At 33.5% G+C, this 13400-nt stretch overlaps 1 protein-coding gene across 2 annotated transcripts in view; it reads left to right on the top strand.

Annotated features, from left to right (window-relative positions):
* The window catches only part of PXDN (peroxidasin), an 81759-nt gene that overhangs the window by 46049 nt on the left and 22310 nt on the right, over positions 1-13400 (top strand). For both annotated transcript variants that reach the window (XM_068678490.1, XM_068678489.1), the window contains 8 exons: positions 650-819; positions 1322-1594; positions 2942-3058; positions 4223-4381; positions 6969-7081; positions 7932-8088; positions 11221-11329; positions 11772-11929. In XM_068678490.1, the coding sequence (XP_068534591.1) occupies positions 650-819; positions 1322-1594; positions 2942-3058; positions 4223-4381; positions 6969-7081; positions 7932-8088; positions 11221-11329; positions 11772-11929 (1256 nt within the window). The remainder of the gene's footprint in view (positions 1-649; positions 820-1321; positions 1595-2941; positions 3059-4222; positions 4382-6968; positions 7082-7931; positions 8089-11220; positions 11330-11771; positions 11930-13400) is intronic.

The following is a 13400-nucleotide window of genomic DNA, read 5'->3' as shown; positions in this document are numbered from 1 at the left end:
TTGTACACAAGGAGTGAGCTCCTCATCCCACTTCTGTGCTTTCCTCATCATGTGAGGGATGAAGTAAGAAACATTTCCTTCAATAAAATGCACTAAATATACTTACATCGTATCACAGAAATGCTGTACCCATGATATAGCACAATGAGCTAATTTTAATTTACATTTCAAGCCAAAGCAAACTACAATCATGTTCATAAGTGATCCTTGAAAAATCCAGAGAGACCTTGGCACCAGGAATTTAAGCAACTAACTCCTCTTCTAGTAGAACATATTTTGAGTATTGAACTTAGTATACTTCCAGTGGAAACATTTGAAATCAATTTACTGGTTAGAACAGCCTGTATTCTTAAAAGAGAATGAGACCAGGTATTTTGTCTTTTTTTTTTCCCCATAGGCTTTTACTCATAAATATATTTTGGCTTTTCATTTTGAAGGTGTAGTACTTGCATAAGCAAAATTGATTCATTTTTTGTTTGTACTCTTCTTCTCTTTAGGAGAAAACTAAAAGTTCTATTATTTTACATAACACGGTAAAACTTACTTTTTTCCCACTTATTTTGGGTAATATATTTAAGTTTTTATTATTTTACAGTTTTCTGTGCTCATGATTTAAAGGTTTAACTCCAGCAGATTCTTTTCTTCACAGTAATGAGCTCAGTATGAAAGAAGATTCCCGTCTAAACTTGCTAGATGATGGCACCTTAATGATTCAGAATACTCAAGAAACAGACCAGGGCATTTACCAGTGCATGGCAAAAAATGTGGCTGGAGAAGTGAAAACTCAGGAAGTTACTCTTAGATACTTTGGATCACCAGGTAAAAAAAAAAAAAACAAAGTCTGGATTTTGCATTTCTAAGGAGAATTGTTTTCTTAATAAGATTGCTAAAAATAAGATGTATTGCTTCTTGTATCTTCTTGACATTGACAAATTTTGTTTGTATACTCACCACCAGGCGAACTTAAAATGTCATTTAAATGTATATATGCCATTGGGAAAAAATACTTAGTAATTTCTTTCTTTTTGAGCACCCCATAGCACCTTTTAGCCAGATTGTTTTCTGGGTCTCAGTGTCTACGTCTCTAAACATCAGTAAATGAGGATATGATTAATAATTGTTTTAAAGGGGGGGCGGGGATAAGGAAAAAAGATTAGGATTAAAGCAAGCAGAATTTGCACCAAGATTAGAGGTACATTGGAACAGAGCTATTATTAAAATAGAAAACCAAAACAACTTGGTTCCCCAAACTATTGCAATATTCAGCCAAATTAGTACTCTCAGCTAAAAGTCATATTTAGGCATTGTTATTTTCTCACAGCCAGGCCAAGTTTTGTGATTCACCCACAAAATACAGAGGTATTAGTTGGAGAGAGTGTTACCTTGGAGTGCAGTGCAACTGGGCACCCTCAGCCACGAATTACATGGACCAAAGGTGACAGAACCCCTTTACCAAGTGACCCTCGCATCACGATAACTCCATCAGGAGGACTTTACATACAAAATGTGAAGCAGGAGGACAGCGGAGAGTATACCTGTTTTGCAACTAACAGCATAGATAATATCCATGCAACTGCATACATCATAGTCCAAGGTGAGTATTACTTGCAGTGACATGCTGTAAAACATATTATGAAGAGTATATTACTTCAAGTATGATTTTTTTTTTTTTTGGAATTGCCATAGCCAACCTAAAACCGTAAGGATTTTTTCTTTTAATTACACTATATAACCATAGTAATGTTGCTGTATATTTCACCCAGAGTAAGACAATATTTACTAATGCTCTGAAAGTTAAATTCCATTGATTATTTACTGAAGTTAACATTTGTGTTTTGAAATGCTTATAGTTTTGTTTGCTGGTGTGAATAAAACATGCAATGTTTTATTTTTTTGCCAGCTTGCTGGTATGAATAAAACATGCAATCTCCAGTTTGTGTACTTTTTTTCTGTAACAAATAGCAGTCCTAGAGTTTAGGATTTATACCAGGAGTACTAGAATGGAGTTTCGAGTATACCTTTCGAGGTACCTTTCCCTTGTAGATAGCCAGGTGAATGTGGGCACATTTTCTGAGTTTCATGGAAACAGTCACTCTACCAGCTGAGGTGTTTCTGCGAAGTGAAAGTCAGAGAATTCCTAAAGAATTGTGACCACAATAACTTTGGTATTGCATGTCAGTAGTAAGAATATAAGGTGTTTTAAGGACAAAGCATCAAAAAACGTTCTATGCATATATGTGGAGAATATTTCTTCTGCAAACATTTCAATGCTGGAACTTTTATTTGCAAAATGTTTTGAGCAATTGAAATTAATTTCTGTTTTAAGATATTAAGATCTGACAAACAGTTCAGGTTGCAAATGCTTTGTAAATTAGTTCAGTTTTTAAAGCTACACAAAATAACTTGTCCATGTGTTTTGTTCATTTATCATTCACCAGTGGATTATTGTGTTTTGAGAGCTGAACAAATTCCTTCTCACACTGATAATGTCATGATGCAGAAATTGTCCTGCACTCCACTTACTGTTTTCCTTCTGAATAAAGACAAACAAAACAGCTAAGGAGGGTTTTGACTATGTTACATTTTCTTCATAGTTTAGCTGAGGAATTTTTGAAAGATAGAAAAAGAAAGTATTTTTAATCTAGGGAACACTCCATGTTACATTTTTTAAGTCTTACTGTGTATCTTATAGAGCAATAGATACCAGAGACCTTCACTGACACCAGGGCATCCATGGGGATGTTCCTATTGCATAAGATATTGCCCTAAATCTCAGCTCTACATTAAATAGAATGTAAAAATGCCAGAACACCATCATCCCATTTCCCACCAATATGAGCTTTTCACATCATGCAGGAAATTGTATGCAATTTCATACAGTCATATATTTTTCAGTTCTTTTTTTTTTTTTTTTTTTACCAGTTTATTTTCTCTTCTGTAGCTCTACCTCAGTTTACTGTCACTCCTCAAGACAAAACGGTGATTGAGGGACAAACTGTTGACTTCCCTTGTGAAGCACAAGGCTATCCCCAGCCCGTTATTGCCTGGACAAAAGGAGGTAAATTTGTTCTGGACGTACTTTTAATCTGCTAGAATAGATTTTGTAATGACACTTGAATCAAAAGGAAATGCATGGGGTTCATCTTTTTCTGCTTTAGCTAGAAAACGCAAAATATCCAGCAGAAGCTAGTTGTCCAAGTGTTCTTCAGTATTGAGTAAAAAGGAGTCTCTAAAATGTATGTCTCCATCACAAATTCCTGCTAATAAAGGTTTAAGAAATGCAAGCCAAATCACATGTGGCAATATTTATTACTGACAATTTACTACAGAAATCGAGGTGACCATCACTGATGATATCTAAAATAAGTCTGGATGTGCCCTCTTCAGAAACCGGAACAGTCTATCCTGGCATCAGTACAAATTCTGTGTACTGTGTTTCTGTCACTTAATGGGGATCGATAGGAACACTGGGAACACAGGAATACTCTGCTGACCGCTGTATCAGGTTGGGGTTGTAAAGGCATTGAGCCCAATGCAGTGGGAAGAAATACTCTAGCGGATGTTGTATGTAAGTAGGTATGCCAGTTGAGTCAAGTGAAGTAGCTCTAGAAGGAAAAGCATCTCCTAAGGAATTCTAAGTTATGGTACATAAAGCAGATTTTTAACAAACTCTTGATCATTTTGATGCTGATAATGTCCCTGTTTCTCCCTCTGCCAAGGTTGCTCCAATCAAATGAAATATCCAGAAAGGAAGAACAGGGTACAGACACTGTTGTGCCTTTCATTTCATTTGTATTGTATTGTATTACATTCCATTTTTTCAGAGCTGTATGTATTTTTCTATTGGTTGTCTAGATGGTCTAGGCAGATGAATTGTGAGTGTCTTTCATACTTAACAATAATATGAAATTAACAGTAATAGCTGTTGCCATTCTTCTGATGCCTTCTTGTTAAGATGCTTTGTCATGCTCCTTAAATGGAAATACTTCTCTCTGCCACAAAAGGAGAAGGGGAAGAGATCAGGATTATGACTGTGTGCATACATATATTTGTGTGTTTATATTCTGTGAATTCAAGGTTTCACCAGTTCTGTCTTTTTAAGAAACTTTTGTTTCCAATGTTTTATCAAATTTGAATACTTCCAGATTTCCCTTTTTCTGAAACAAAGAGACTTTGTTCTGTACTGCTGTAAAGAGCAAAATGCTATTGCTCTGTGTTTCAGGAGGCCAGTTGTCTGTTGACAGAAGACATTTAGTTCTATCTTCTGGTACCCTAAGGATTTCCAGGGTAGCCCTGCATGACCAGGGACAGTATGAATGCCAAGCTGTCAACATTATTGGATCTCAAAGGATTGTTGTATACCTGACTGTGCAGCCTAGAGGTATGTTCTCCATATTTGATTTATTCTTCTCTTTTTCTAAAATGTAAGAATCAGAATTAATCATTTTTGATGGCATAGTATGGCATGTATGTGAATGTGAAGTAGGTTAAATTTATCTTAGTTTAGAAGTAAAAAAGCTTGTGAAGCAGAGCTTAAATAAATCCAGTGCTTGGGTTTTTCTTTAGAACTTTTACTGAATATTACAGTAATTCTAGGTTGCTGGATTTGCACTATAAGGTGTCTTATTAGCTCTTATAAATTGAACATGTGGGTCAGTGTGCCCAGACAGACTTAGTTCAAAGTCATCTGGAGAATACATAGCCTTGTAATTAAGCTTGGCCTTTTTTGATAAGAGCTTGTTAAAACAGGACTATATCTTTTGTTGTTTAGAAAATTTGTTGTTCAGGGTGTTGCACATATTTCACATTTCTCATCATTATTTCTGAGCATATCTTTTTTTTTTTTAAAAAAGTTTGTGGGTGTTTTTTAATAAATAACGTATGGATACTTATTAGGATTTGAACAGAGTATCATTTCTTTAGAACAAACTGTATTCTGTGAAACAGGTTCATCTGATCTACTTTTGTTTTTAAAGAATGGAGATTTGCTTTGTGGATGACTGTATTCCTGTGGTTGTGAAAGTATTTTTTCCTGTGAAAATGTTGTCTTTTTTCTGTGCGCATGTTAGACTAACTTCTTACAAGACTCTATGCTGTTAACTAAATAGTGTTATTAACATAATGTTTCAATGTCCAGAAACAAAACGGTTTATTTTACAACACCAGAATGACTTTCACAATGAAATGCCATTGCTTATACCTAAAATAAGCTAACACAGAAAAAAACCCTACAATTTCTTTTTTTTTTTTTCAAGTAAATTCTAAGTAAGCTACTTCCATGATTAATTAGAATCATATTAATATTTATAATTTAGTTAAGTACTTTGGTGTTAAATTACATTGAAGGAGATTAAACAGTTAATTAAAAGACTTTCTTGGTAGTGACCATATCTAAAACAGTTTTTCAGTAAAAGAGTATTGTAGTTTTCCTAAACTAAGACATCTGTCCAAAAAAAAAAAAAATCCATTGATTTTTCTTAGTTAAAAATAATAATTGGAGATTGATTTGTCAAAGTACAGGTTTTGTTCACCTACATAAAATTGCTGGCTAAAATTCAACAAAACAAAACTATTTTAAAAAGTTTATGGGTTTCCAGGGTTTCCAGTTGTGTTAAACTTCACTGAATTTAAGTTTAATAAAATTAATTTTGTGCAACTCAGATTGCAAAATCCAGTCGTCAAAAGATAGTAGATACAAGATTGAAGGCTACATGTATGTTCCTGAAATTGGAGCTCTCCATACATTCATTGCAATGATATTTTTAATTGTGCAACAAGAGAAAACATTTTCCTTTGGGCTTATAACAAAGGGACTTTTCATCTCAGGAATGTCTGGTCAGTGCTCACTGTGGCTAAATCTGTATTAATGAATACAGATTAAAGGTTCAAGTCTGTTTGTCCTCAACAAGACATACCGCACATCCTCCTAGACACTTACATCCCAGTGCAGACAATTTATTTGAAATTGTCTCCACTCCTTAATAACCATGCTTCGTTTGCAAGAGACCGTACAAACAATTTTAACACCAAGGCCAGATTTGTTTGGTAGTAGGCTGTGTGGCCAAATGCTTCTTGGTAGAACCATAGACCCATTCCTCCTCCCTGCAAAGTGCTGATATGTTCCAGTAGAAATACAGTTGTAAGCATCTTCATAATCTTGTACATACTTCTCATGAAACTCATCTGAATGCTGGATCTACATCCATCTGGATTTGAAGGAAATTAGGATTAAAAATGCATTAATTTTCTTCACCATGGAATTAGGTTGTTGTGCACCCTCTGCCCTTAAAATCAAAGGTCAGTTGATGTTTAAGGCCCAGGGCTCATTGGTTTCAGATGCACAGCAGTTTTGTGAAGGTTTAACACCCCAGCAGATCAAGTTGGGGCACTTAGAGTTGAGTGAGTTCTGGAAAGTTTTGCTTTTAATCATCCGAGAAATCTCTGTTGTTGCTATTTAAAACTTGAAAGTTTAAAATTATGGCAGAAATTGATGGGAAATTTCCTATTATTCTGGTGATTTTGTTCGAAGTTACCTATTTACAGATTTTTTTTCAGAGCTATTAGCTTACAGAACTTAGTGTTTTTGGCAACTACTAGCCTGTTTTGTTAGAAGTTAAGAGCACTTAAAAATCTGCCTGAAGCAGATACTAAATATACTAAATATTAAATATTATAAATATTTAAATTAATATTATATATAATATTATATATATTAATATATATATTAATATTTAAATATTAAATATTATAAATACTAATCTGCTAAATATATTTTTAGCAGATACTAAAAATAGGCAACATTGTCTTTAAGGCATTGTTATAATCAAGTAAAACTTGCAAGCAGAATAGGATTATAGATTAAGAAATGTTGGGTAACTGAAAGAAATAAACAATGATGACCTCTTTTTAGATCATCTTTTGTAGAAGTTGTATTTCATACCTTATCAATGTGTCATTTGTTTTTTTAGTGACTCCTGTGTTTGCCAGTGTTCCCAGTGACATGACAGTAGAAGTTGGCACAAATGTGCAGATCCCATGCAGTGCTCAAGGAGAGCCAGAGCCAGTAATTACATGGAATAAGGTAATAGATATTTCTTTGGTTGTTTCATAAAGGCGGTGGCCTCTCCATCTCTTCATAACTAACTGCTTAAGGTGCAAATTAACACAATGATCACTTTGATTCTGAAAACATTACCTTCAGTCTGATCAGTAAATCAGCTGTAATACAGAGTATGTACATAGATACCAAACCTGAATTTTAGATATGTGTGCGTGTGTGTGTATACACAGACATATATATGGTTATGCAAATTTTTGGAAACATTATACAGACCAGAATCAGTAATATAGATATTAATGTCCTATATATTTCAGTGACAGCTCTTGGTTTGATTTCCGTCAGTGCAACAATTGTTATATTAAACATTTATAAAGGTAGAAGTACTGGTGAATTCAAGGGTTTCTAATATTAATCTTCAGTCTTCTTGATTATCTTCAATTAGTGAGCATTAAAATAAATGTACCTTAATGTATCTTAAATGCACAGTATATGAAGAATTGACATGCATTCTGGAGATCTTTAAAAAGATTGACAAATTTTGAGTAAGATAATGCGTACATATTCTCAAGAGGTGCTATCTTATTTTGGGGGCTTATGTTCTATGTGGTGAAGGCCTAAAACTATTAAAATACTTTAATTTATAATAATGAGTGCTTTTAAAAGTAAACAAATACACTGTATGATTTAGATCTACATGCAAGTCCTCCAGTCACACATGATAACCGTGTGTTAAATTTTATATAAATTTATCTACTTCACTATTGTTTTTTGTTTACTAAGTCACTCTTAGAGGAAAAAGAGAACAAAAATTCAGGTTTGGAAACTAGGATTGGATATCTCAGAATGAAAAAACCACTGTTCTTTACTGCAGGATGGAGTACAGGTAACTGAGAGTGGAAAATTTCACGTTAGTCCAGAGGGATTTCTTACTATTCGTGATGTTGGAACTGCTGATGAAGGTCGATATGAATGTGTTGCCCGGAATACCATAGGATACTCCTCTGTTAGCATGGTGCTTAGTGTTAATGGTAAGGTGTATGAATCAGTTGGAAGTATGATCTAGATTACTTTTAGAATTTGGCTTATTTGTCAGATGCAAAAAGTTCATCAAATGCTGAATTCTTTCTTTTATCCATTTTTTTAACCTTTCCCTTAAACCTCTCATATTTATTTATTTATTCATTTACTTATTTATTTATTTATTTTTTAATTTAGGCAATTATCCACACAGATGTGAGTAAGATGGGAATATGACAGCCAAAATGTCTCTAGGACTTAAGCTTCAAAACAAACAATGTTTTGGGCTCCTGTTAGTCATGCTGTTTTCCTCCTGATTTTTATTTTGGACCAGTTCAAATTTTCTTGTTGAATACACAGTCTAATTTTAGGGATAACTTGACTGAAACTCCAATGACATCTTTCAAAGGACTTTTACAGCTATGGTTAAAAACTGGGCTGCAACCACTATGACAGAGTTCAGGAAAGTTGTAATACTCTTAAGAATTTAAAGGAGAAAATAGAGAGGAAAAAAACTACAACAACAAAAACAGAAAATATGAATTTATAATAATTATTTGAAAGTAATAATGATGAATAGTAAATATCAACTATCATATGTAATTGTTTGTAATAAAGCAGTCAAAAAAAATAAGGAAACAACTTTGTTACATAGACTGATCCTGATGTTTTCCTGACTCATCATACAAACAGATTTTCCAGTCTTATTTTGATTGAAAACCTTAAGGAAATCATGTGATTTTTTTTTCTTTCAGTAGAAACTGAAATAACATGATATTTCTGTATCATTGAAAATGACTATTGAGCATGATTTCTTTAACATATTGGATATTGTTTCCCAGTGTTATGTCTAATGTTCTGTATTTTGCTTACTATATTAATGAATAAATATCAGTGATTTTTTTAATGAACTGATTATCATGAGATATCAATCACCTGGTATCTTGAGTTCTGTGAGAAAAATTGCAGGGCTGGGAATCATTCACTGATGAGTTTTCATCTCCATTTATAGTGTGCGAATGTACGAATGTAGTAAAGTCCGTAAAATTTCAGTTCATCTTGGCCATTCTGGAGATGCAAAGAAAGAAAAGGATGGGTAGTTTGATTCATCTGCAATCAATCTGTACCTGTAAATGATGTTTCTTCTAAAAATTAGTGGGATATCAGATACTGCTTCTCTGGTTTTGCCATTAAAAACGAAGCTGTCAGAGAATCAAGGAGACAAATGGGCAGATTATCCATACTGGGTACTTGCTATCTGGATCATATTAATAATGATGTAGCCAGGAGCATGTAAAAACTTGCATATCAATATTCCTTTTATTCAAAGTTAATGTTTTATAGATATTTCTAATACATAAGTATATTTTCTTACCATTGAGATGGAAAAAATCAAATGCATATAAGCTGCAGGGCAGTTTTTGCTGGCCACATTTAATTACATTTTAAGTATGTTTTTCTTTTGTCATTTTCTTCTGACCTTATCTGCTGTTGTTTTGTAAAAGCCTCTAGGTTAGGTTTAGGATAGGGTGTGTGTAGATTATGTTTTTGTTGCTTAAAAACTGTTAGTTTGCTTTTAACAGACAAAGCGCCATTTTTTTTTTCCCCTGAAAAAAGCAAGGCCTGAAAGGCTTGCATGTAACTTTAACTTTTAATATTTCTTAGTCTAAAAACTGAGCTACTGGCAGCAAATAGTTGATACAAAAATAAGGGTCTGTATAGTTAACATCTGACCAAGGTTTATGATTCAGCCCACATGCACCATTAATCAGAAAGATAACCCTGTGGGAGACGTATCTAAGGTGACTGCTGAGATTACACATAGTGTAAGCAGCCACAGAGAAGGTAAACAGCCACTGGATTTTTATATGTATAATGTTGAAATGCTAAAAAGGTTTGTGGTATGCAAGCACTCTCTGAAACAATTCAAACAAAGGTAGCAAAGCTGTAAATATTTCTTAAAATAGGTGGTTTATCTCATTATGTGTCTATGAGGCTGTTATGCAAATGAAGCTTTCAAGCAAGAAGGGCAGTTGGTAATTAGCATGGATCGAGGATTATTGCCATTAGGTCAGACCATTTTGGATGCTGAGAGTGTATTCTCAACAGCCTAAGGCAGCTGGCCTCAGAGCAGAGCAAGGGGCACCAATTCCACCTATACAGTGCCAGCAACCGTTTTATTTGATTTTGTTTATTTTATTTTATTTATAGGTGGTAGAGTTTGATTGCCCAGATCTAGTCTCTGAAACTTATATAGATATAACCTAAGCTGCCAGTAATGAAGGATTAAAGAAATCTTGCCTAGAAAAGAGAGAGAAAAGAAGAAGAAAAAAAAAAAAAAAAAGGTCATGAAAAGCTTGTAAACAACAATTTTTTTGTCAGCTGATTTTGTACATCTGCTGATTTTATTCCAGTGTATTTGCTTTGGATGTTTTCCCTACTTTACCCTTCTTCCTGTGTGGGTTTTCCAATCTAAACACACTCTGGAAATTGTTAGCTGTTGCCCCTGGATCTGGTAGTTCTTAGGTTAGGCTGAATGGAAGGTTATTAGTCTTAGATACGCTATACAAACATCCAGCTGCAATAGAGCAGCACATAAAAAAGCAGATGAATAGGCCCATGCTTCAACGTTCCTGTACTATGAGTAGAAGAGCTGTAAATAGAATCATAGAAGCATGTGATTTTTAATGTAGTGTTATAACATTAGATAATTTTAAAATGTAGTGATCAGAATACATGAAATTTTTATGTGTTTCTTATCAGAGTAAAATCATGACAGGAGCAGTGGTAATTATTGTAGCTGTTTGGGAACATATGCACATCTGTATTCTCCCTTCCCTCCCTTTTTTTTTCCAATTTAATTTTCAGTGTTTTATATGTTTTCATGAAATCTCTTTAATTTTTTGTGATTTATATATTCTAAAAGGAAAAAATTAAGTCTATAAGTATTTTCCTCTCATAAGACATTCGTTTTAACCCCTTAAATTCTTGCATTAATGCTTTAAGAACAGAAGTTTTTACTTTTTTTTTTTTTTTTACATTTTACACACCTGAAATGATATCGTGTCTACACCATGTCTTATAGAAGTATCTTTTTGTGTGTGGTCATTTTTGCAATAACACCTTAATTCCTCTTCCTGTAGTCCCTAATGTCAGCCGAAATGGAGATCCTTTTGTACAAACATCAATTGTGGAAGCAATTGCAACTGTTGACAGAGCTATAAATTCAACACGTACACACCTGTTTGACAGGTATCCCCTTCTTTTTTAACTGAGAAGTCAAAATTAATATATATAGTAGGAATACTGAAACATTTAGTAAGCAAGAAGCCATTTTATTATTGAAATGACAATGTTAACACATCTGGTTAGTTCTGGGAATAGTAGTCATTTAGCATGGAAAGATCCCTATTACTTAAACACTAAGTTGCTGAGAACAATTTTTTTTATCTGTTGAGATCTCTATTCACTGAAGTAGTTTTTCTGGGGAGACAGTGTGTTATAAAAGTCTAGTAAATGTTTACTTCCATATTCTTTTATTAAACATATATGTTTGTTTTTGTTTGCCTTCCATTTTGAGATGAGTGACCAAGGTATGTTCTAATCATGTTGAACTTTTATAGTATGCAGTGTTATATTGCAACTCCTGTGTGCACTTACTGTTTGTTTGTTTTTTTTCCAAATTATCTATTAGTCGTCCTCGTTCTCCAAATGATTTGCTAGCCTTATTTCGATACCCAAGGGATCCATACACGGTTGAGCAAGCAAGAGCTGGGGAAATATTTGAAAGGACATTACAGCTTATTCAAGATCACGTACAGGATGGTCTAATGGTTGACCTGAATGGAACAAGTCAGTATTCTTTCCTTATTTTTCAGTGATGAAGTTTCGTAAGTCATTAATACTTAAAAAGAGATTTGTCAGAATCTGGGTCCCAATTGCAGAACCCTTACATTGAAATCAGTGGAGCACGATTTCACAAAACAAGGAGAAATATGTTTATGTTATTCAGTCTTTGTTTTGCACACTGCTACATTATCGTCAAGCTTGATTTGATTGAGCTCTCCTAGTAGAGTGCTTCTACTTTTCATCACATAGACATATTAGGGAAAAAGTCATGTTCAGATTCTTCTTCTGATCATATTTGGTATAATGGATTCGTCTAATGTATCCTGTGTGTTAATTCAATAGGATCATTATTTCATTGCAAACCTCTGTTATGTATTAAGAATCAGTACTTGCTATTTCTTTAAGTAAAAATTTGGTATCATCTTGTAGAAAAAAAAAAAAAAAAAAAAAAAAGATGATACAATGAGATATCAAATTAAGCTAATTGTTTGCTTTAACTCTGATCTCATGTATTGAAAACCACATTTTTTTGCTGCTTTTTAAAAACAGTGCAAGAATGCAGTATTTAGTATTTCTACCTTTTAGGTATTGAACTCCCAAGTACAAATTCATGAAGTCCAGATGGAGCATATACAACTAGCATGTGTGTGTAGATACGTGTGAGGAAATGCTTTAAATGTAGGACTGAAGCATTTGGAAATAATGATGGAGTTTTAGGAGAGCTTTTGAGACTTGAAACATAGCCAAAAGCGACACTGAAAATCTAGAGGAAATATTTTTTCTTATTATATTTCTTTTGATGTTTATAATTGAGTATTTATTGTAACTTCCGAAAATGTTAACTCTGACTGACCCTGAACTAGTCAAGTATTTATAAGACCAAAGACTGCAGGCTTTGTGGAGTACTGTAACATTTGATAGTAAAAGAAGCTTGTTACTCATTATTAGAGCTGAGTAAATAATTTGTGGTAAAGTTAACCACAAAAACTTATACTAAATTCTTTAAAGTTTTGTGTTTTATAAGAGCACACAATTTAATTTGCCTATCTGATTAGGTAGGTGTGCAAATATATCAAATACAATACTGACACAGTGCATTGTAACAGTAAGGATATCTAAAATCTGATAGCTTGACTGCTTTTCACTAGTATTTGTAAAAGAGGAAATCAATCACCTAAGGTTTACATCACCTTAAAAATTATCATTAAAGCATGCAAATACAAGGTAATGAACACAAAGTCATGCAACTTTCTGTGAATTCTGCAAACTGCAAATTCTGTTCACAACCAAAACTTACTTCTCAGCCCTACAAAATCTATAGAATCTGGCTTTTAGAGAAACTTGAATAATAAAATAAATCTGTTTTCATTTAAACAGCCTAATATTCAGATTTTGGTATTCATATTTGTCCTTACTTGGTTTTATTTCAAAATGCAGGGCCCAATGAAATGTGTTATTTAGCACTTTTGCATTG

Source organism: Anas acuta, chromosome 3 (genome assembly GCF_963932015.1).
Source record: "Anas acuta chromosome 3, bAnaAcu1.1, whole genome shotgun sequence".
Classification (NCBI taxonomy): domain Eukaryota; kingdom Metazoa; phylum Chordata; class Aves; order Anseriformes; family Anatidae; genus Anas; species Anas acuta.
The sequence above is the reverse complement of the archived record's forward strand: the minus strand, read 5'-3'. Positions and strand labels throughout refer to the sequence as shown.